At 47.8% G+C, this 24,542-nt stretch overlaps 1 protein-coding gene across 2 annotated transcripts; it reads right to left on the reverse strand.

Annotated features, from left to right (window-relative positions):
* Positions 1 to 1,868: 1,868 nt before the first annotated feature.
* On the reverse strand, positions 1,869 to 5,723 carry LOC123072260 (uncharacterized). 2 transcript variants are annotated; one of them, XR_006434970.1, is made up of 6 exons: positions 4,295 to 5,723; positions 3,609 to 3,664; positions 3,496 to 3,539; positions 3,310 to 3,373; positions 3,152 to 3,242; positions 2,226 to 2,389 (listed from the first exon to the last, which is right to left on the reverse strand). XR_006434970.1 is itself a non-coding variant. In XM_044495829.1 (5 exons), exons 1-5 carry the CDS (start codon positions 5,627 to 5,629, stop codon positions 2,109 to 2,111), a joined length of 1,815 nt encoding a protein of 604 aa, XP_044351764.1. In that variant the 5' UTR covers positions 5,630 to 5,723; the 3' UTR covers positions 1,869 to 2,108. The 2 variants fall into 2 exon arrangements, 1 of the variants encoding a protein (XP_044351764.1); XM_044495829.1 differs by lacking the exon at positions 3,609 to 3,664 and having other exon boundaries at positions 1,869 to 2,389.
* Between the last annotated feature and the right edge of the window lie 18,819 nt (positions 5,724 to 24,542).

Below are 24,542 nucleotides of genomic sequence, written 5' to 3' on the forward strand. Positions count from 1 at the left end.
TGTTGTTAAACCGGCAGACAATGTTAAACCAGCAGACAATGTTAAACCGGCAGACGTTGTTAAACCGGCAGACGTTGTTAAACCGGCAGACAATGTTAAACCGGCAGACGTTGTTAAGCCTAGGAAGGGAAGTCAAAATAGTTTAAGTTAAAGTCCGAGTTGGACTCCACATGTAACCCGCCCCTTCAACATATATAAGGAGGGGCAGGGCTCCCCAAAGAGGGACAAGCAAGAAACAATCTCTAGGGCTAGACACAACTAGACGAGAGCCGGTTTACGGCGACTCCCTCGTGATGATAATGAGATCTAGCCTCAAACAGCATGTAGGGTTATTACCAGATGATGTTTCCCGGGACCCGAAGTTGTCTAAATCTTTGTCTTGTGTGTTGATCCGCCCTGCGTCTCTCGTCTCACTCAACCCCTCTCAAGCTACCACATAGATGCGTTGGCCTCGCGACTAAGTCCTTACACTAAGGACATCTGACGTGTTAATTCCACGACACTACCCAATGCGTCCTTGAATGACAAGTGCCCGCAGGAGGGGGGTTTAAGTCTAGGTGTCGTACTCGTTCGCTAGAGTTATAGATTAAATTCCTACACCTAATTCCGTGACAGCCAAACGAGTCAGGGTTGGAATTCGGAAATGAAATCCGTGAATTTTGACCTAAATGAAGGGGCCAAATGAGCTGTAAGTTAATCAGTATGGCACCCCGACTCTTGTACAATGACCTTGTGCTTACTATTATTGCTACATATTCCTTCCATCCTTGTCATGGAGATTTTATTTCAGTTACATTCCAATACTTTTTTTTTCATAGACTTCACAAAGAATTACTAGTAGATAACATAGCTTTAATGTTTGGTTTGAACTTCATACTCTATTTCAAAGATTAATCATATAAGCTTTCACTGATTTCATAGCAAACATTTCAATGAAATCTCATTGTTTTCAGCAAGAAAAACACGTTCATAAATTCACAGGCATGAATGCACACAAATTTCAGTCATTTTTAAAAGTCTCACAAGTAAGTTGAACCATGCTTCGATTGGTTCCAGAAACATCTAATCCTGCTTTCAACGAATTTCAGAAATATTTTAACAGAATTCATACTGATTTTCGCAGCTGTTGTACATTCACATCAATTGTCACGAATACACAAAATATCTAGGGATTTCAAACATGTTTATACAAATTCCTGTCAGTTTTTACAAGTCTTAGAAATAAGTTCCACCATGTTTGGATGGGTTCCAGAAACATCTAAAATCAAACCAGGGGCAAGCATGATGGCTGTCGGGTATAATAAACAGTAGTAACAGCTCGCTAACAGTGAACAAGGCGATGGCAAGTATCCATCGTGGCCGTTGAGCCGAGCCGAGCGACTGCCGACCGTTGGTTGAATAACTGAATCTCTCCACAGCTGCGCTAGCTTCTTCAGTAAGCGCGGGAGGTGTGAGCCAGGGAGGACGGACAACGAGCTCAGTTGCGAAAACAGCAGTCAAGTACAGTACTGATTAATTACAATCACTGTACTACATCAGCTACCATAATTTTATTAGCGTAATTAATTAACCACCAGGTTTATTTGCAGCACTACTAGTAATGATATGATAAACTATTACCCTTTTGGTAACAGAATCAAAGCTGCTAGTAGAAACTATTACTACTATCCTTTTGGCAATAGATAGAATCTATGAATGAACTCTTCATCTTCACCTGTGCAGAGTCGATGAGCTTATCCTAAAGCGGTCAAGCTCTTTCGATCTGAGACCAGCATAGCATAGCATAGCAAAATAATTCATGCTAACAGCAACAACTGCAAAACATAGCAAGTTGCAGCAGTTGGACAAACCAGAAATAACAGACCAACTGCAAACAAACATAGTAACGTAGTGTTTTCTGATAACCTAGCCCTCGCAGTGGTGGTTTCTTGCAATTTACTCCACCACGGCTGCAAGCAAATCAAGCTGTACTTCTCCACAACCAAACTAATAATTCACTGATAAAAAATTACTAACTTAGTCTAAGATAATTCAACACATAACAAAGGAAAACCAAGAATTAACATGTGAGACTTCTTTTGGCATCTGAGTTATCAGAGCCTTGTAAATCACTGGCGGAGTTGTGCTAGATTGCGTAGGCCACAGTCAAGGACAGTTACAGGCGGCAGCACCTCAGAAAAGATGGGGATGTTCGGAAACTGATAAATGTTGTCCGAACCCCAATGCTTCAGCAAGGCTGGGACCATTGGCTGGTGGGACATCAGTGACTTGAGCAGCTTCAGCTCTGGCCCCGAAGGGTTTGAGAAGTGGCGACCCAGCGGCAAGGAGAGCCATTGTTTGCCGTCTTCTCTAGTCTTCACCACTGGTTTCTTCGTCGGGTCAAAATAGCCTTCAGCAAAAGCAAGGTTAGTAAAGCAAGATTAATGATCAGCTGCTGGTAACACCTGCTAAAGCAACACCTATTTCTCAAAACTTCAGTAGATGAGCTGCACAGCCTTACTGCAAATGACATTACTGCCATCGCAAGTTTTGCATTCTACTCAAATTTATAATTTCCTCTTTTGTGAGACGATGAAATGAACCTTGGCTCAGTTCCTCTTATTTAACCACCACTTAAAAAATGTTTCGCACTTCCTACTCCCTCCGGGCGGATTTGTAATTTGGCTCATGGACCCGAGGTGTACCCGGGGTGTAATTCGCCCCATGATAACCTCATAGTATTTAATTACCCCGTAATTAACCGCCATGGCTATCCAAGGGAAACAACATCCACCAATACATGCAGGTTTCGCTAGCCATTTATTGGGCAATGGGAGATGTCGTTGGTAGAGGATTGCATGGAGGCGCATGCAGAGATAATGTAGAGTATGCGTGAATTTTGGGATGCATGGAGGATGGCAACAAACGCTGCATTAATCACTGGAATTAGACACGGACCAAAGAATCAATCGGAAGAGTAACCACGCGTCTTGGTCGCAGCGCAATGGTACTCCTGATACCCGTCCGGAGGGAATACAAAATTTAGGGTCTCACAGCAAGGAGCAAAACTGGACCAGTATATGGAAGTTCAACCAACCAGTAAAGAAGATCCTCAAATTTGTAAAAAAAAAGAAAAAAACAGCACCAGAGAACAAGCATTGTCAATGTTTACCTGATTCTGATCCTGATGAGACCACAATGGCATGAAGGGACTGTAGTATAACGGTCTGCCCTCTATTACTGCATTCATCCGAACTCAGTACCTGTACAAAAATAGTTAAATATTAGTAAATTGAGATGGCAAGATGGATAAAGATCAATAAAACATACCTGATTGGTTTCCTCGAAATTCAATGTTCCACTTGGTGCAGATGTGGCTTCACCAGCACATGACCTTAAGCAAATTACAAGAAAAGGAAGATGTCAAATGTTATCAGGGCAAACAAGAAAATTATGCAATTAAAACAACAAATTTGGACCATCGTTGTCAAAAAGTTGTCCAAACAGAGAACTTACAATGGACCGTAACGCATATCAGGCACAGAGGAATCACCATGGATCTATGAACATAAAAATAAAAAGTTAGGTCATAAAATTATTCGTAATGAGGAAGGAAGCAGGTCACTTGCTGTTGCATCATTGAGGGCATTCTCAGAGTAGTTTGTCTCTGTGGATGGAAAACAACCTGTAATATGATGAAAGTCATTAACAAAACTCAAATGGTCAATGCAATTGGAAACATGGGTTTCAGCAGCAACAACAGCACAGCAGATTTAGCACAATAATTCAAAAGCTCAGTCCAGGACATGTTTGAATACAAAGTAAATTTGGAGTTCTCTTGCAGTGGTAAAATAGATTGTAGTCTATAGTGGTTTGAGGTAATGAACTGCAAGCACTCTGCCACAAATGTGTATTTTCCGTAATAAATCCTTCCAAGACCATTAATATGAGAAACAGCTTCCTCATGAAAACTGCTATGCCAGGGGGGGTTCCTTCTCTCATACTGTTGTACTTGGGAAAGTTCCCCTCTGTTGACACTTTTCTTTTAGTATGCAATTTTAGAGTATTAGAAGTTCTTCCCTAGAGATCTTCTCAAAGAAAAGAGAAACAGATCTTCATTTACATGGTTGATTAGGTTTTTCACGTCAGACAATGAATCCTAATAGTACAAGGAAACAACCTTAATAGAAGACTAGGTAGCACAATAAGCACAATAGCATACAGAACCAAATAGATAAGAAAACCTAGTGGCACGAAGCATTTTTTATGTGAGATGCACAAAAGGGCATTATAACGTCACATGTACAGTAAATACCTGGAGTTGTGTATTCAGATAATAGGAGAATGTAGAGGGGAGTACGGCTGGTAGAGCGTAGCCACCTTCCGAGTAAGTATATGGTTGAATTAGTCTCAACATCTTCTTTTCAATGTCGACACCAACAATCCATGACTTGTGATCTTCAGGTTTCACCTTCGCTATAAGGTAGACAGTAGTGTCACCATGAATGCCAAAGGTCGGGTCATACGGTTTCAGGTTCCTCAATGTCGACTTTTCAGCAATAGCAAGCCACTGAGACGACACCATAGAATACTTTGGGTCATACTCGGAGATGTCATCAACATGGACAGCATGGGCCCTGAGCCAATAGTCCCGTGAAGGAAACCTAAAATATGAGTGGATCTTCCAACCATCAGGGACAATAATAGGTTCCACTTGCTTTACAACAGGATAGATGAGCTCTGAATCATATATGATATCGTTGCTGTCGAAATCCTTCATCGTCTTGGAGATGATATCAGAAGTTTCATCACGAGCAATAGCCGGTATGCAGAAATGATCGATCTCAACGAACTTAAAGATCCCACTGCAGTAGGTGACATCCTGGAGCAACCCCACGTCCCCTGCAAGTAGAAGGGGATTGCTAATTTCAGGTTTGGGGAGAGGGATGAGCCGGAGAAGTGGGTCACTATCAAGCACCTTGCAGGTGACAATGCCGCGCCAGAGGTCCACCCAGCCTAGCTCATCTGCTCCAAGCGGGAGAACCTTGTGGAATTGACAGGGCAGGTCATCATCTCCCCAGACCGTAGGAGATGCCGGCGGCTGCAACGGCGTGGTGCTCCATTTGCAAGTCTTGGAAGAGTAAAGGTGGAGGTCGTAGTGCCCAATTTCACTCCCAACGGAGAGATCGGCGAGGACGTAGCTGCCCTCGGCGTCGTCGGGGCAGGGGACGATGCCCACGGATACCGAATCCCTGCTGCTGCCCAGAGGAGTTGGCGGGATGGGTTCGAGCGACGGGCCGCCGCCGCGCCCGGCCTTGTAGATGAAGTACTCGACGAGATTGCTTCCGTCGCTTCGGGTGACGAAGAGGATACGGAAGAGGAAGAGGCCCTTGGCCGAGAAGAGAAACAGGGGCATGAAGTCGAAGTCGTCCTCGCCCTCGAGCTTGGAGAGGTGGACGTGGAAGTAGGAGATCTCCGGCAGAGGCACGAGGTAGAAGGCCACCCGGACGTCGCGACCGGTGGTTGTCTTGCACGAAGCGCTGGTGGCGTCCTCGCGGTCGTCGTCGTACCCCTTCTTTTCGAGGAGAACCCAAGCAGGGTACCGCGGAACTGTGGCGGCGGCGGCGGAATCGCCGGCGGAGGGGGCCATACCAACCAGGCGGCGCAAGGCGTGGGCGCGGATCGGATTTGGGACCTAGGGTTTGTTGCGGCGCGGATTTGGGGATCTAGGGTTCGCCTCTCCACGAGTCCACGGGATTATAGCTGGCCAAACGGGCCGGCCCGGCACGGCCCATCCTAATCGTGCCTGGCCCGGCCCGGCCCGCCAAGGCACGATTATTATACGGGTCGTGCCGTGCCGGCCCGCGTGCTGCAGCCTGCAGCCCAGGCACGGCCCAGTTAGTAAACGGGCCGGCACGTTGGCCCGTTTAGCACGGTGGGCTGCATATTTTTAGCCTGTTATTTGACGCACTGAGCATTTTTTAGCCTATTTTTACATGTTGGGCCATATATATATGTATAAAAAATAAAAAAAATAATCGGGCCGTGCCGTGTCGGCCCGCGTGCCCAGCCTCCAGGCCCAGGCACGGCCCAGGGCATGCCGCGTGCCTGGCCCGGCCCGTTTAGCCTGTGCCGTGCCTGGCCCAAGGCGGGCCGTGCCGGCGTGCTCACGGGCCGGCCCGAAAAAACCGGCCCATTTGGCCAGCTATACACGGGATGACCTGATGTTTTTTTTCTTTGTATTTTTTATTACAACAATAAGACTTTGGTCTCAAATGATAGACATGTGGTTTACAAGTTTAAGACTCGTAGTTTTTTTAGGGTTTGTGAAAGTAACCAGCCTTCTAGACAGCTTATTTAGGGCAATGCCCAACGCTCCACTTTGTACCGATGCCCCAGCCCTACATGTCGGATTTAATGGTCCAGACTATATAAAGATGCTGCTTGCAGAGCGAGACAGGCGTCTGCAAAGAAGGCGGCCTCTTCCCTGACAAAAAGTAGCTTCAACTCTCTTCTGACCAATGCCCTGACAACCTTCCTCGCTTTAGCTCACATGCGTTCAGGGAGGGGGGAGAGAGATGATGTGAAGAAGTGGGCCCCTAGGGAGGCTGCAATGTTGGGTCATTTTCATCTTATACAGTGGTCTTAGTCCAAAATATTTATGTGGAAGCTGGGGCATCCGTATAGTAATGCCTTCATTGTACATGCCCTTATAAGCCTAACCTGGAACTTTTTATTTAAGAAGTCTATTAACTAAGGGTTGGCATTGATTTTCAATGTGCCACGACTAGGCCTTTTCGACATATGATTGCTCTTTCGTTCTGAACCTTTAGGAGTTGAGGCTCGAATATAATTCGTCGCGAGGGTCCTGATTGAAAAAGCAGCTATACCCCACCTTTCTGTCATCTTTTACAACTAGTTGACGACATTGCCACCACATACCATGCTACAAACAATTATGGATTTTGATACCAGAACTTCTCCCAACCTTGGTTCTAGTTTTTACAAAATCTTCATCGTGACAGAACCTAGTCTATCTTGTACGACAACTTGTCGAATAATATTTCTCGAGCCCAGCTTCCATACCTCATGTGCTCGACGAAAAGTAAATAACTATTGTTGTATATCCTCCATTCTATTGAACAAACACTCAAACAGGACATTAGGGGAATGTGGAATATGTCGACATGCAAGAGCTTCATAGCAAGGCATAGCCCCTCGCAACACCTTCCAAAGGAAGTGTTTAATTTTTTACCTGGCAATTGCACATTCCAACTATCTTTCCAAATCGGATTCGGTTGTGCATTGATAGGTCCATTTTGCATCATACTTTTATATCGATATTTCACTATGGGCTGTCACTACACATTATGTCACAATACTTATGCCTTTTTTCTCTTATTTTATAAGGTTTACACGAAGAGGAAGAATGCCGGCAGCTGGAATTCTGGACTAGAAAATGAGCAAATATTAGAGACCTATTCTGCACAACTTCAAAAGTCCTGAAACTCCAGGAAAGTCAGTTTTGAAATATATTAAAAATATTGGGCGAAGAAAGCACCAGAGGGGGCCACCCACCAGCCACGAGGGTGGAGGGCGCGCCCCCTGCCTCGTGGGCCACCTGGCAGGCCCCCGACATCCATCTTCTGCTATATGGTGTCTTTTGCGCTGGAAAAATTCATAAGAAAGCTTTCGGGAAGAAGCGTCGTCGTCTCGAGGCGGAACCTGGGCAGGACCAATCTAGGGCTCCAGTAGAGCTATTCTGCCGAGGAAACATCCTTCCGGGAGGGGTAAATCGTCACCATCGTCATAACCATCGATCCTCTCATCGAGAGGGGGTCAATCTCCATCAACATCTTCACCAGCACCATCTCCTATCAAACCCTAGTTCATCTCTTGTATCCTATCTTTGTCTCAAAACCTCAGATTGGTAACTGTGGATTGCTAGTAGTGTTGATTACTCCTTGTAGTTGATGCTAGTTAGTTTATTCGGTGGAAGATCATATGTTTAGATCCTTAATGCATATTAATACCCCTCTAATTATGAACATGGATATGATTTGTGAGTAGTTACGTTTGTTCCTGAGGACATGGGAGAAGTCTTGTTATAAGTAATCATGTGAATTTGGTATTTGTTCGATACTTTGATGAGATGTATGTTGTCTCTCCTCTAGTGGTGTTATGTGAACATCTACTACATGACACTTCACCATGAATTGGGCCTAGGGGAAGGCATTGAGAAGTAATAAGTAGATGATGGGTTGCTAGAGTGACAGAAGCTTAAACCCTAGTTTATGTGTTGCTTCGTAAGGGGCTGATTTGGATCCATATGTTTCATGCTATGGTTAGGTTTACCTTAATTCTTCTTTCATAGTTGCGGATGCTTGCGAGAGGGGTTAATCATAAGTGGGATGCTTGTCCAAGGAAGGGCAGTACCCAAGAACCGGTCCACCCACATATCAAATTATCAAAGTAACGAACGCGAATCTGATACGTCTCCAACGTATCTATAATTTTTGATTGTTCCATGCTATTATATTACCTGTTTTGGATGTTTATGGGCTTTACTTTACCATTTTATATCATTTTTGGGACTAACCTACTAACCGGAGGCCCAGCCCGAATTGCTGTTTTTTTTGCCTATTTCAGTATATCGAAGGAAAGGAATATCAAACGGAGTCCAAAAGGAATGAAACCTTCGGGAGCGATCTTTTTGGAACAAACGCAATCCAGGAGACTTAGAGTGGATGTCAAGAAGCAGCCGAGGCGGCCATGAGGGTGGCCGGCACGCCCAGTAAGGGTGGGCGCGCCCCCTGCCTCGTGGGCCCCTCGTGGCTCCCATGACCGACTTCCTTCACCTATATATATCTACGTACCCCGAAAACATCCAGGAGCACCACGAAAAACTATTTCCACTGCCGCAACCTTTTGTATCCGTGAGATCCCATCGTGGAGCCTTCGTCGACACTTCATCGGAGGGGGAATCGACCACGGAGGGCCTCTCCATCACCATCAAGGCCTCTCCAATGAGTTGTGAGTAGTTTACCACAGACCTTCGGGTCCATAGTTATTAGCTAGATGGCTTCTTCTCTCTCTTTGAATTTCAATACAAAGTTCTCCTTCCTCTTCTTGGAGATCTATTCGATGTAACTCTTTTTGCGGTGTGTTTGTCGAGATCCGATAAATTGTGGGTTTATGATCAAGTTTATCTATGAGAAATATTTGAATCTCCTCTGAATTCTTTTATGTATGATTGGTTATCTTTGCAAGTCTCTTCGAATTATCAGTTTGGTTTGGCCTACTAGATTGATCTTTCTTGCCATGGGAGAAGTGCTTAGCTTTGGGTTCAATCTTGCGATGTCCTTTCCCAGTGACAGTAGGGGCAGCAAGGCACGTATTGTATTGTTGCCATCGAGGATAAAAAGATGGGGTTTATATCATATTGCATGAGTTTATCCCTCTACATCATGTCATCTTGCTTAATGCGTTACTCTATTCTTATGAACTTAATACTCTAGATGCAGGTAGGAGTCGGTCGATGTGTGGAGTAATAGTAGTAGATGCAGGCAGGAGTCGGTCTACTTGTTGTGGACGTGATACCTATATACATGATCATGCCTAGATATTCTCGTAACTATGCACTTTTCTATCAATTGCTCGACGGTAATTTGTTCACCCACCGTAATAATTATGCTATCTTGAGAGAAGCCACTAGTGAAACCTATTGGCCACGGGTCTATCTTTTATCATATAAGTTTTCCATCTACTTTTATTTTGCATCTTTTACTTTCCAATCTATATCATAAAAATACCAAAAATATTTATCTTATCATATTATCTCTATCAGATCTCACTTTCGCAAGTTACCGTGAAGGGATTGACAACCCCTTTATTGCGTTGGTTGCAAGGTTCTTGTTTGTTTGTGTAGTTGCGTGGGACTTTTGAGGAGCCTCCTACTGGATTGATACCTTGGTTCTCAAAACTAAGGGAAATACTTACGCTACTTTACTGCATCACCCTTTCCTCTTCAAGGGAAAAACCAACGCATGCTCAAGAGGTGTAGCAGAATTGTATGAGCATGATGAAAACTAGCTTGACAGAAATTCCCATGTGTCCTCGGGAGCGCTTTGCTTTATATAAGAGTTTGTCCATGCTTGTCCTTTGCTACAAAGAGGATCGGGCCACCTTGTTGCTCCTTGTTTAATTTTGTTACTTGTTACTCGTTATGAATTACCTTATCACAAAACTATTTGTTACCGATAATTTCAGTGCTTGCAGAAAATGCCTTACTGAAAACCGCCTGTCATTTCCTTCTTCTCCTCGTTGAGTTGGACACTCTTACTTATCGAAAGGACTATGATAGATCCCCTATACTTGTGGGTTATCAAGACTCTTTTCTGCACCGTTGCCGGGGAGTGAAGCGCCTTTGGTAGGTGGAATTTGGTAAGGAAATGTTTATATAGTGTGCTGAAATTTACTGTCACTTGTTACTATGGAAAATAATCCTTTGAGGGGCTTGTTCGGGGCATCTTCAACCCGACCAAAAGTGCAAAGAGTTTCTCCTCAACCTACTGAACCTACTGAAAATATTTACTTTGAAATTCCTTCGGGTATGATAGAGAAACTGCTGGCTAATCCTTATACAGGAGATGGAACATTACATCCCGATATGCACCTAATCTATGTGGATGAAGTTTGTGGATTATCTAAGCTTACAGGTATGCCCGAGGATGTTGTCAATAAGAAGGTCTTCCCTTTATCTTTGAAGGGAAATGCATTGACATGGTTTAGGCTATATGATGATACTGGATCATGGAACTACAACCATTTCAAATTGGAATTTCATCAGAAGTTTTATCCTATGCATCTCGTTCATCGTGATCATAATTATATATATAATTTTTGGCCTCGTGAAGGATAAAGTAACGCTCAAGCTTGGGGAAGGCTTAAGTCAATGTTATATTCATGCCCCAATCATGAGCTCTCAAGAGAAATTATTATTCAAAAAAATTATGCTCGGCTTTCTCATAATGATCGCTCCATGCTCGATACTTCTTGTACTGGTCCTTTTATGATGAAGACTATTGAATTCAAATGGGATTTATTGGAATGAATTAAATGCAACTCTAAAGATTGGGAACTCGACGAAGGTAAGGAGTCAGGTATAACCCCTAAGTTTGATTGTGTTAAATCTTTTATGGATACCGATGCTTTTCGTGAATTTAGCACTAAATATGGACTTGACTCTGAGATAGTATCTTCTTTCTGTGAATCATTTGCTACTCATGTTGATCTCCCTAAGGAGAAGTAGTTTAAATATCATCCTCCCATTGAAGTAAAGGTCGTAGAACCTATTAAAGTTGAAGAAAAAACTATTACTTATAATGTTGATCCTATTGTTCCTACCGCTTATATTGAGAAACCACCCTTTCCTATTAGAACAAAGGATCATGCTAAAGGTTCAACTATGGTTCATAAGAGTAATGCTAGAACACCTACCCCCCTGAGCAAATTAAAGTTGAACCTAGTATTGCTGTGGTTAAAGATCTCTTGGTCAATAATATTGATGGGCATGTTATTTATTTCTGTGATGAAGCTGCTAGAATTGCTAGACCCGATACTAAAAATAAACATGGACCTGTTGTTGGTATGCCTGTTGTTTCTGTTAAAATAGGAGATCATTGTTATCATGGCTTATGTGATATGGGTGCTAGTGTGAGTGCAATAGCTCATTCCTTATACAAAGAAATTATGCATGATATTGCACCTGCTGAAATAGAAGGTATTGATGTTACTATTAAGCTTGCCAATAGAGACACTATTTCATCAATTAGGATTGTTAGAGATGTTGAAGTCTTGTGTGGGAAAAATTAAATACCCTACTGATTTTCTTGTTCTTGGTTCCCCAAAAGATGACTTTTGTCCCATTATATTTGGTAGACCCTTCTTGAATACTGTTAATGCTAAGATAGACTGCAAAAAGGATATTGTTTCTGTTGGTTTAGGGGATATGTCTCATGATTTTAATTTGGCTAAATTTCGTAGACAACCCCATGATAAAGAATTGCCTAGTAAAGATGAAATTATTGGTCTTGCTTCTATTGCCGTGCCTCCTAATGATCCTTTAGAATAATATTTGCTCGACCAGGAAAATGATATGTTTATGCATGAAAGAAGGGAAATATATGAAGTATTCTTTAAGAAAGGACCTATTTTGAAACACAACTTGCCTGTTGAAATCCTTGGGGATCCTCCTCCACCCAAGGGTGATCCCGTGTTTGAGCTTAAACAATTACCTGCTACCCTTAAATATGCTTATCTTGATGAAAAGAAGATATATCATGTTATTATTAGTGCTAACCTTTCAGAGCATGAAGAAGAGAAAATATTGAAAACTCTGAAGAAGCACCGTGCTGCTATTGGATATACTCTTGATGATCTTAAGGGCATTAGTCCCACTCTATGCCAGCACAAAAAAACCTAGAGAAAGATGCTAAGCCAGTTGTTGATCATGGACGATGGTTAAATCCTAAGATGAAAGAAGTGGTAAGAAATGAAATACTAAAGCTTCTGGAGGTAGGTATAATTTATCATGTTGCTGATAGTCAATGGGTAAGTCCCGTCTATTGTGCCCCTAAGAAGGGAGGTATTACTATTGTTCCTAATGATAAGGATGAATTGATCCCACAAAGAATTGTTACATGTTATAGAATGGTAATTGATTTTGGCAAATTAAATAAAGCTACTAGAAAAGATCATTACCCTCTACCTTTTATTGATCAAATGCTAGAAAGACTATCCAAACATACACATTTTTGCTTCCTAGATGGTTATTTTGGTTTCTCTCAAATACCTGTGTCACAAGAGGATCAGGAAAAGACCACTTTTATGTGCCCTTTCAGTACTTTTTCTTATAGACGTATGCCTTTTGGTTTATGTAATGCACCTTCTACCTTTCAAAGATGTATGACTGCTATATTCTCTGACTTTTGTGAAAAGATTGTTGAGGTTTTCATGGATGATTTCTCCATTTATGGAACTTCTTTTGATGATTGCTTAAGCAACCTTGATCGAGTTTTGCAGAGATGTGAAGAAACTAATCTTGTCTTGAATTGTGAGAAGTGCCACTTTATGGTTAATGAAGGTATTGTCTTGGGGCATAAAATTTCTGAAAGAGGTATTGAAGTTGATAAAGCTAAAGTTGATGCTATTGAAAAGATGTCGTGCCCTAAAGAGATCAAAGGTATACAAAGTTTATTAAAGACTTCTCTAAAATTTCTAGGCCTCTGACTAATCTCTTGCAAAAAGATGTTCCTTTTGTTTTTATGATGATTGTGTAGAAGAATTTGAAATACTTAATAAAGCCTTGATTTCTGCACCTATTTTTCAGCCACTTGATTGGAATTTACCCTTTGAAATTATGTGTGATGCTAGTGATTGTGTTGTAGGTGTTGTTCTAGGACAAAGAGTTGTTAAGAAATTAAATGTTATCCAGTATGCTAGTAAAACTCTAGACAGTGCCCAGAGAAATTATGCTACTACTGAAAAAGAACTTTTAGTAGTCGTATTTGCTTGTGATAAGTTCAGACCTTATATTGTTGGTTCCAAAGTAACTATTCACACTGATCATACTGTTATTAAATATCTTATGGAAAAGAAATATGCTAAACCCTATACTTGTTAGATGGGTTCTCTTGTTACAAGAATTTTATTTGCATGTCGTTGATAGAAAGGGAGCTGAGAACCCTGTTGTAGACAACTTGTCTAGGTTAGAAAATGTTCTTGATGACTCACTACCTATTGATGATAGCTTTCCTGATGAACAATTAGCTGTCATAAATGCTTCTCGTACTGCTCCATGGTATGCTGATTATGCTAATTACATTGTCGCTAAATTTATACCACCTAGTTTCACATACCAGCAAAAGAAAAAGTTTTTCTATGATTTAAGACATTACTCTTGGGATGACCCACACCTTTATAAAGAAGGAGTAGGTGGTGTTATTAGACATTGTGTACCCGAGCATGAACAGGAAGAGATCCTACGCAAGTGTCACTCTGAGGCTTACGGAGGACACCACACTGGAGATAGAACTGCACATAAGGTATTGCAATCCGGTTTTTATTGGCCCACTCTTTTCAAAGATGCCCGTAAGTTTGTCTTGTCTTGCGATGAATGTCAAAGAACTGGTAATATCAGTAGACGTCAAGAAATGCCTAAGAAATATTAACTTGTTATTGAACCATTTGATGTGTGGGGCTTTGAATATATGGGACATTTTCCTTCCTCTAATGGGTATATGTCGGTGTACTAGAGTAGGGGTACCCTAGTATCCCGAACTTGTGCACGAGCAGTCGCAGCGCCCCGCGGCAAGGCTTGCCGGGCGACCGCTAAGGTCCTCCGTGGTTCCCTTGGAGCCATTCAAGAACAAAGTATTCAAGCCAAGGAGACAAGGCCCCGGCAAGAGGAGCTTGCCAGGAAGGCCAACCAAGGCATTTCGAGGAACTTGCCGCGACGCGCCACGCGTCCCGGCAAGACCCGGTGAGCGACAAGCTTCCGGACGCGACAAGACAACGGCCGCGACAAGGCGCTTGCCGCGGCAGGTTATCACTCTGCACCCGCGCTCCAGCGCATCCACCAACATGTCGCCCTGGGGCCTTCCCAGGCGCGCGTGGCAGGAGGCTGAGCAGCCAGCGGTGCGAGGTGGCAAGCCACGCTGACAAGATTACCATCATGGCGAACGGTGGCGTCCCTGACGGTCCTTTTCTGCACTGTTTGGGCAACACAGACGGGCATTTAATGCCTTTGTCCCCTGCCGTCAGGGTTAGGTAGGATGCACTGTGCAGGTAGCTGTACCAACCGCAACTCCTTTTCCATTTTTACCCTCGTCTGCGTTGCCACCTGTCGGTGACCCCTTGAGCGTATAAAAGGAGGCCCATGCGCAACGTAGAGGGGGTTCGGACCCAGAAAATCACACACGCTCGGTCTCGTTAGCAGCTACAGTGTGCTGTAGCACTCAGCGCTCCTGAGCAAGAACACAATACAATCAGACAAGCAGCAGTAGGAGTATTATCTCTCTGGAGAGCTCCGAAGCTGGGTAAACTGCTCGTGTGCTTCGCCTCGATCCGCTCTTCGTGCGATCTCCGCCCCCTCACCGAACCGAAAGGGGCACGGTCCGCCGGCCCCATAGGTGTTCATGGATCAGTTTCCCCGACATCTTTGGCGCGCCAGGTAGGGGGGCGTCGAGGTTGTGTGAACCTGATCCGGCGTTCACACGAGCTAGATCTTCATTTTCTTCATCGACATGCCACCGAAGAAGAAAACTTCGGCGGCAGCTGCTCCGTCCATGTCACTTCCACCACCACCGGAGCAAACAACTGGTGGAGTAGACGCCGGCGGAAGAACGGACGTCGACGAGGAAGCTCACGATGCTGCCAGGTCCAAGGACAAGGCTGCACAGACCTCGGCGTCCGTACATGTACCGCGCCCATCTCAGGAGGCGCAGGACCGACAGCGTCATGGTATTCGCAGTACCATACGTTCGTTGAGACAAGATCGAGCTGGTGGATCTCGGGGTGCTCAAGACCAGCATGCACGCCAACGTGCTGGCACGAGCGAGAAACGGTCGCCTGGACGGGATATTGCTCCTTCTAACATAGTTAGAAGTCCGAGCATATCCCGCTCCTCGCACCGTTCGCCACCGCCGCCCACCACTCCAGCAGAAGCTTTGGCGCGAGCTCAACTCCTCCTGGATTACCCTCCAGCGGAAGACAAGATCGACCAATGGAGGGCCACCATTCAGAGTCTCATCGGCTTTGCCAACGGTGACACTCCGCGGCAGCCAAGTGCATCGCGGCCGCGTCAGAACTGCCAGGCACGAGCCGGTGGCGACGAAACCGGTGGGGGTGCAACCACCATGCACTCTCCACCCCGAAGGCCAAGATCGCCGACTCGTTGGATCCACCTCGACAGCGACTCCATCGTATCATCAGATCCACGAGCTCGTCGCGATCAGCGCCAAGTTCTTCACGAACGACAGCAAGAAGACGCTCGTACTCGCATCGAGCGCCGAAGAGAAGCGCGACGTCAATCCGACAAGCGCGCTGGGCCCTCTATTGACATGCATGCGCCAGGGGAACCAGGCGACTTGCCGTACGCGGTAGGTTGCCCTGCGTTCACTCATGAGCTGCGGCAAGTCCAGTGGCCCAGCACGAAGAATTTCAAGCCAGATGTACCAGAGAAGTACGACGGCAAGTCGCATCCGTCGGAGTTCCTCAGCATCTACACCATCGCGGTGCAAGCTGCTGGGGGGCGGGACGACAAGATCCTTGCCAACTACTTCCTGCTGGTGCTCAAGCCCAATGTCAGATCCTGGCTCATGCACTTGCCGGACAAATCCATATCCTCCTGGGATGACTTGTGCCATCAGTTTGTCGGCGCCTTTACAGGCGGCCACAAGCCTCATGGCCAAGAGAGCGACCTTCATCTGCTCGCCCAGAAGGAAGGAGAGCCCTTGCGCAAGTACATTCAGAGATTCAGCCGTGTACAGAACAACATCCCAGATGTCCAACCTGCTACGGTAATCAGCGCGTTCCATCAGAACGTGCGAAACCGCAGGATGCGGGAGGAGATGGCGATGTGCAAAATCAGAGACGTCAGTGAGCTATATGCCCTGGCCGACAAGTGTGCACGTGCTGAGGAAGGGAGGAAACTCCCCGGAGAGAATACAGGAGCAGGAGGATCTGATAGTGAGGAAGATGCCCCGGCAAAGAAAAACCGGCGGCGGAACAACAGGAAGAAGAAAGGCAAAGATGTACTAGTCGTTGAGCAGTCCGGCAACGGAGGTGGCGCCAAGAACGCCAAAGCTGGTAGCTCCGGCAAGGAGGTTGCCGCGGGCACCAACCACCAGGCTATGGCGGTCGCCGACAAGCAGGACAGCACCAACAAGCAGTACTGCAAGATCCACCGCACCAAGGGCCATGACCTCCAGAGCTGCAAGAAGGTCGAGCAGCTTGTTGAGCAGCAAAAGGCTGAATACGAGCGACGCGACAAGGAGAAAGCCCAGGAAGGTGCTGGAGGAGCCAGCAAGAAACGTCCCGGCCGAGGAGGACGCCGCGGCAAGGCCAAGCAGCGGCAAGGAGACAGACCTCCCCGCGGCCGCGACAAGGATGAAGATGACGACGATGATGAAGATATGGATGATGACGAGACCGACGAGTAGGAGTTCCAGAAAGCCACAGAGGTCCTATGCGTTGACGGTGGTGCTTCTCTGCATACTTTACACCGCCAGCTCAAGCAGTGGGTGCAGGAAGTTAATGCGGCAGAACCACCCATCGAGTCACGCAAGCCTCTGAAATGGTCCAGCACGCCTATCATCTTTGACATTGAGGACCACCCAGATCGCATAACTGCGGTCGGATGCTTGCCGATGTTGGTTTCACCAACTATCCGCAACCTCAAGGTCACTAAGATGCTAGTTGACGGCGGGGCCGGCCTGAACTTGATCTCCTCCGCGGTACTCCAGAAACTCCAAATCCCTGATAGTGAGCTCGAAGAGACCGGCACATTCCAAGGAGTCAATCCGGGAAGGAGCAAGCCGAAGGGAAAGATTACGTTGCCGGTGACATTTGGCAGCGAGTTGAACTTCAGGACTGAGAGGGTCACCTTTGACGTTGCTGACTTTCCATTGCCTTACAATGGGATACTCGGCCGTCCAGCACTCGCCAAGTTCATGGCGGCCTCTCACTATGCATACAACTTGCTAAAGATGCCAGGCCCGATAAGTGTCATCTCTGTCCCTGGCGACAAGAAGGATGCCCTTATCTGCGCCGACAAGATCTACCGGGAAGCAGCAGCCGCAACAGATCGCAGGTCACTTGCCGTTGAAGCTCCCGGGGGGGGGGGGAGAAGAAGACCAAGTCCGGCAAGAGTTCTGATGCCCACTCCGGCAAGCGCACCTCTTTGGAGTGCTGCGCTACCGTCGAGGACGCACCATCGAGCTCCACCGGCAAGTGTAAGAAGACAATGGCAGCTCCACCAGAGACCAAGAAGGTGTCCACCAAGGAGGACGGCACTGGTGGTACCTTCACCATCAGTGCCACTCTCGACCCTAAATAGGAAAGCGCGCTCGTTGCTTTCCTGCGGGCGAACGTTGACATGTTTGCGTGGCAACCGTCTGACATCCCCGGTGTTCCCAGGAAAGTAATCGAGCACCATCTTGCCGTCTGCCCTCATGCGCGGCCCGTCAAGCAGAAAGTCAGGAAACAGGCATTGGAGCGCTAAGAATTCATTGCAGAAGAGATCAAGAAATTGGAAGCAGCAGGCCTTGTCAGAGGAGTGCTCCATCCTACGTGGTTGGCCAATCCTGTAGTCGTGCGTAAGGCAAACGGGAAATGGAGGCTTTGTATCGACTTTACCGATGTTAATAAAGTTTGTCCCAAAGACCCATTTCCTTTGCCGCGCATCGACCAGATTGTTGACTCCACAGCCGGATGTGACTTGCTTTCATTTCTTGATGCATACTCAGGATACCATCAGATCTTCATGGCAGAAGAGGATGAGGAGAAGACCGCATTCATCACCCCATGTGGCACATACTGTTTCATACGGATGCCTTTCGGTTTAAAGAATGCTGGTTCAACATTTGCAAGGGTAGTCCATGATGCTTTTGAGCCGCAAATGCACAGAAATGTGGAAGCCTACATGGATGACATAGTGGTCAAGAGCAAGGACAAGGCGACTCTGATTCAAGATTTAGATGAAACCTTTGCAAGTCTGCGCAAGATCAACCTCAAGCTTAACCCCGAGAAGTGCGTGTTCGGAGTCCCCTCCGGCAAGCTTCTCGGGTTCTTCGTGTCTCAGCGGGGAATTGAAGCCAATCCCGACAAGATCAAGGCCATTGAGCAGATTGAAACACCGAAGCGCGTCAAGGATGTACGAAGACTTGCCGGTTGCGTAGCTGCTCTCAGCAGGTTTATCTCTAGGTCTGCTGAGCGCGCCCTGCCATTTTTCAAAATATTGAAAAAGGCGGGTCCAATGAAATGGACTCCGGAAGCGGAGGCTGCGCTGCAGGCCTTAAAGAGATACCTGTCCTCCACTCCAACACTTGTCGCACCTAAACCACAAGAGAAGTTGCTGCTGTATATAGCGGCGACCAATCAAGTGGTTAGTGTTGCGTTAGTAGCGGAGAGGGAAGCGGATGATGAGCCAGCAACCCCAGCAGATGCATCCAGCGACAAGCAGAGGACTTCACCGGCAAGCTCTGGTCCCGACAAGGATGGATCTGCGCAGGAGCATGAGAAGATGCAGAAGAGAATGGTGCAGCGCCCAGTTTACTTTGTCAGTTCCCTTCTGCAGGGGGCTAGGTCAAGGTACTCTGGTGTGCAGAAATTGCTTTTCGGCCTCGTCATGGCCTCGAGAAAGCTGCGCCATTACTTCCAAGCACATGAGATCACAGTCATCACTCGTTTTCCGCTGAAGAGGATACTGCAAAATCCAGAAGCAACAGGCAGGATTGTCGAGTGGGCGCTGGAACTGTCAAGCTTTGGCCTCAAGTTTGAAAGCACTTCAACTATCCAAAGCAGAGCATTAGCAGAGTTCATAGCAGAATGGACGCCAACACCAGATGAAGAAATTCCAGAAACGAGCATCCCCGTCAAGGAAGCAAGCAAAGAGTGGCTGATGTACTTTGACGGTGCCTTCTCGCTGCAAGGCGCCTGTGCGGGCGTGCTACTAGTTGCACCCACCGGAGAGCACCTCAAGTACATAGTCCAGATGCACTTTCCCAAGGAGCAAGCCACAAACAATACCGCAGAGTATGAAGGGTTGCTTGCCGGTCTCAGGATCGCGACAGACCTTGGGATCAAGAAGCTCATTGTCAGGGGTGACTCACAGCTTGTCGTCCGCCAAGTGAACAAGAATTATCAGAGTCCGTTAATGGAAGCTTACGTTGATGAAGTGAGAAAGCTAGAAGAGCACTTTGACGGCCTACAGATGGAGCATGTCCCGAGAGCTCAGAACGACATTGCTGATGGTCTGTCGAAGTGCGCCGCACTTAAGTTACCTGTGGAACCAAGGATCTTTGTGCTCAAGCTGACTCAACCATCCGTAACACCATCAACTGGACAAAGCAAGAAGAGGAAGTTGATTTCTGGTGACTATTCTCCGGCAGAGCTTCCCGAAGCCACCGCCAAGAAGGTCCTCAAGATCAACACCAAAGATGCTGAGGAGTAGTCTGCTCCAGCAAGCCATGGGGTTTGTTCCGTTGAAGCAGACGCTCCCGGCAAGCTTTGCTCCGGCAAGCTTGCCGGGGAACATCAAGCTCCGGCTGAGCCGCAAGTTCTTGCCGTAGAAGCGGATGTTCCCGCAGCAGCAGATGTGCCTTTAGTCCTTGTTGTCGAGCCGCGAGCTCCAACATGGGCACAACAGATTGTCCATTTCCTTCAGACAGGAGAACTTCCCGAAGAGCAAGAAGAAGCGGAAAGAGTAGCCTGACAGTCAAGTATGTACCAGTTTGTTGACAACACACTGTACAGAAGAAGACTCAACGACGTGAAATTGAAGTGTATTCACCGGGAAGACGGACAAAAGCTATTGGCAGAGATACATGGAGGCATATGTGGTCACCACATTGGCGCAAGAGCACTTGCCGGCAAAGCGTTCCGACAAGGTTTTTTTTTGGCCGACAGCCCTCCAGGATGCAACTGCACAAGTAACCAAGTGTGAAGCGTGCCAGTTCCATTCCAAGCAGATACACCAGCCAGCTCAAGCTCTCCAGACGATCCCTTTATCCTGGCCATTTTCGGTCTGGGGGCTTGACATCCTCGGCCCCTTTCCCCGAGCTGTCGGGGGCTTTGAGTACTTGTACGTTGCAATCGACAAGTTCACAAAGTGGCCGGAAGTGGAAGCAGTGAGGAAGGTGACAGCACAGTCAGCAGTCAAGTTCTTCAGGTCGATTGTTTGTCGCTTCGGGATCCCTAACAGGATCATCACCTACAACGGCACGCAATTCACGAGCCGCACCTTCATGCAGTACGTCCAAGATCTTGGCGCCAAGGTCTGCTTCGCTTCTGTTGCTCATCCAAGAAGCAACGGTCAAGAAGAGAGGGCAAACGCTGAAGTGCTGCGCGGGCTCAAGACCAGAACTTTCGACAGGCTGCGCAAGTGCGGGAGGAACTGGATCGAGGAGCTGCCAGTGGTTCTTTGGTCGATCAGGACGACGCCAAATCGAGCCACCGGCCAGACACCTTTCGCTCTAGTCTATGGAGCAGAAGCAGTTCTGCCCACGGAACTCGTATACGGATCACCTCGAGTGCTCGCTTATGATGAGCTTGAGCAAGAGCAGCTGCGACAAGATGATGCGCTGCTCCTTGAAGAGGACCGTCTTCAGGCTGCTGTGCGAGCTGCTCGATACCAGCAAACTTTGCGCCGCTATCATAGCCGCAAAGTTAATGCCAGAAGTTTCGAGGAAGGCGACCTTGTTCTTCGGTGCGTTCAGTCTGTCAAGAATTTCAACAAGTTGACGCCGAAGTGGGAAGGCCCTTACCGGGTGAAACGAGTCACTAGGCCTGGCGCTATCCGCCTTGAGACTGAAGATGGCACTCCGATGAGCAACTCCTGGAACATTGAGCATCTTCGTAAGTTTTACCCGTAGGGCGCGGTTGCCGGAACCCGTTCCGGCAACCACCTTTTGTACAAGTCTTGCCGATGTTGCATGTAATCCTTTGTACAAAACCGGGCGCAGACCCCGTGCATAAATAAAACGCATGTGCTCCGCACATCTTGTCAATTTCATGCTTTCTACTTTGTATTTGCATGCATTATCTGACACTTTGTGCAGCACCTACCCCTGGTAAGCAATAACGAGCCGTAAGGCTCCATATCTTTATTTTCTCTTCTTTCTTTTTCTCAAAAAGGAAAGCAAGGTTCCCCCGCACACAAGTTTGCCGGGGGGAATGGAGAAGATAATGGTGTGGGCCAGGCCAGGCATCGTTCAAGGAAGTTTCGCCTTACCGGAAAGCAAACGACAGAAAAGCCAAGTTGCCAAAGTTTGAGCAATCAGTTTTAAATTTTTAAGTTATCTTCCTTGAACGACCGTGCTTTGTATGGAAAACCTGTGCGCGGAGGAACCAACTCGTAGCTAGTTGCGCCCTTACTTGGTTTCGAGTCCGCTCAACAATTTAAGTGAGCTGCGACTAGTTGCGACAAGGTTTCTTGTCGGTAGCGGCACCGCCAGCAGGCTGCTGACGTCCCGCACTCAGCGCTCGCGGCTAAGGTGCCTGCGCCGGCAAGTTCCCTAAAAGCGTAGGGCAGAAACATACAAAGGAAGGAATCAAGTAAAGGAAATAACATAGCAAATCTCTACCCAAAATAGAGTTATATTACAAGATAGCTTGTCGCAGCTCTAACAGATTGTTCTCATGACATGACTAGCAGCGACAAGGAGAAAGAGAAAACGGGCGGCCTAATCTACGCGATCGCCCTCAACCCTCTTGATTCCGCTCACCTTCTCCACAATGGGTGCGACAAGGGCCTTGAGCGCTTCCAGATCAGCATCCGGCGGCAAGGACTTGAGGACGTTGGTGAAGTTGAGGCCTGGGTTGCGGAAGGCCACCTTCATCAGCACCTTCTGGAGAGCTCCTATGTAGATCTTGCGCGACTCGTCGGCCAGCTGCTTTGGGATCTTCTCCCGGAGTCGCTGGAGGGCCGTCGCCACGCCTTTGAAGAACAAGCTGAGCTTGGCGCTGGGGTGGAGGTGCTCGTCGGAGGAGTACCCGAGATCCTCCATCCCCAGCTGCGCTAGCTCCCCGTCGATGGCGGCGGCAAGATCCACAAGACCCTCAGTCCAGTGCTCCACAGTCTCCCTGAAGGCGTCGTGGGCGGCAGCAGCATTCGCTAGCAGCGCCTCATCGACCTTGATCTTCTCCGACAAGGCCACCTCTCGCTCCCTGGCGCCGTCCAGCGTCTGAGTCAAAGTAGCCAACTTCAACTCGAGATCTGCATTGGAATCCTTGGCGGCGCTGAGCTCCTTGCTCCTCTCAGCGAGAAGACCCTGCAGCTCACCATGAGCGGCAGCGTCCTTCTCGCGCTCACGCTTGAGCGCGGCAAGCTCCTCCCCGCTCGCCCTGAGATCGGCTTCCAGCTGCGCCACCTTCGTCTCCAGCTCCTTCTTGGCGGCCTCGGCAGCTGCAGCAGCATCCCTTGCCTCCTTGAGAGCCCCGCCAATTGCTTGCTCGCGTGCGGCAAGCTCCTCCTCATGGCTGTCAAGGTTGACCTTGCGCTGCGCCAACTCTCCTTCCTGCGCAAATAGATTTTCGGCGACAAGCCGTTGCTTCTCTTCAACTTCAGCCTTCCTGAGGAGGAAGGCTTTCCGCTCCTCGAGAAGTTGCTCCCGCTCCTCCGCCAGGGACCGGAGAGCTTCCTGCCTGAGACCCTGGAGCTCCTTCGCGCGCTTCTCGATATCCACTCCCGCTTTTGCGACAAGTGCCTCTCGAGATGCCAGCTTGGCTTGTCGGGCGCGGTAGAGCGACAGCAGCTTCCGCAGCAGCCGCTCCTTCTCAGGCTCGTCGCTGCTGCTGCTTGGCGCGTCGACCAGTGCCAGCCCAGCGGAGGCGAGCACCTCTTCGTCAAAAGTTTCTCCTTCGACCGACGCCCTGGAGCTCGACACCCAGGGGAGCTTGATGAAGATGCCATCGCCGGCCTTCAAATAGGCGTCGGGCTGGGGCTCTTCGGAGCCTGGCGCTGTAGCATCGGCGGAGGGATCGGCGGTCGGCGTAGCGCCTGGCGCTCCTGCGGCCTCTGGGCCGTTAGTGCGATCGCCGGATCCCTCGCCCACTTCTGCGGCGGCAGCCTTGGCGGCCTCTTCGCCGGTGGGATCATCAGCACCGGCCTCTTCTTCGGTGGCCGCGGCGTCATTGTTGTTGCCGCGCACGTTCTCCTCGCCGGCGGCCTCGGTTTCCATCGGCTCTATGGCAGGTGGATCTAACGACCGAAGAGGGGAGAAAGGTCAAGCGAATATTCAAAAAGAAAATCAGAAGAAGAAGAATCCAAGGGAAGTTTTTCAAGCGAGAAGATTACCTGTATCTGCAGTCGTGGTCTCAACCACCGGAGGATCGCTGGTGCTGCCCCTTGCCGGAGAACTGTCCCTCACCGGAGAATTCTCCCTTGCCGGAGAACGCTCCCTTGCCGGGGAATCCTCCCTTGGCGGTGTAGTCGAGGCAGATGACACTTCGGGAGCGGCTTCCGGGCTCTCCTGGTGAGGCTGCTCTGCTCCTGCACGAACCAACACTCAGATATCAGCAAAGGAAGAGCACCCACGCACGCCTGAAAGCAGGAAGTAAACTATGTACTTACGTGGAGGGCTGCGCTGGGGGCTGCTTTGAGGAATGGTTGCCGGGTCCGACAAGGTGGTCTCGGACATGTCCTCTGCCGTCGTGGTGGGGTCGTCCTCGATGACAATCACCGGGGCCTTGGCTCTCTTTGCCGCTCTCTGGGCCAGAGTCCTGAAAAGGAATGAGTTCAGAGTAAAGCAAATCAGATACAAGACGAAACAACAAAAAATGAA

Source organism: Triticum aestivum, chromosome 3B (assembly GCF_018294505.1).
Source record: "Triticum aestivum cultivar Chinese Spring chromosome 3B, IWGSC CS RefSeq v2.1, whole genome shotgun sequence".
Lineage (NCBI taxonomy): Eukaryota > Viridiplantae > Streptophyta > Magnoliopsida > Poales > Poaceae > Triticum > Triticum aestivum.

Coding starts and splice junctions, on each gene's coding strand:
- LOC123072260 (XM_044495829.1), bottom strand. CDS start 5,629: ATGGCCCCCTCCGCCGGCGATTCCGCCGCCGCCGCCACAGTTCCGCGG. Junction 3,374..3,495: donor GATATGCGTTACGGTCCATT/GTAAGTTCTCTG, acceptor AATTTGCTTAAG/GTCATGTGCTGGTGAAGCCA. Junction 2,390..3,151: donor CTCATCAGGATCAGAATCAG/GTAAACATTGAC, acceptor CTTTTGCTGAAG/GCTATTTTGACCCGACGAAG.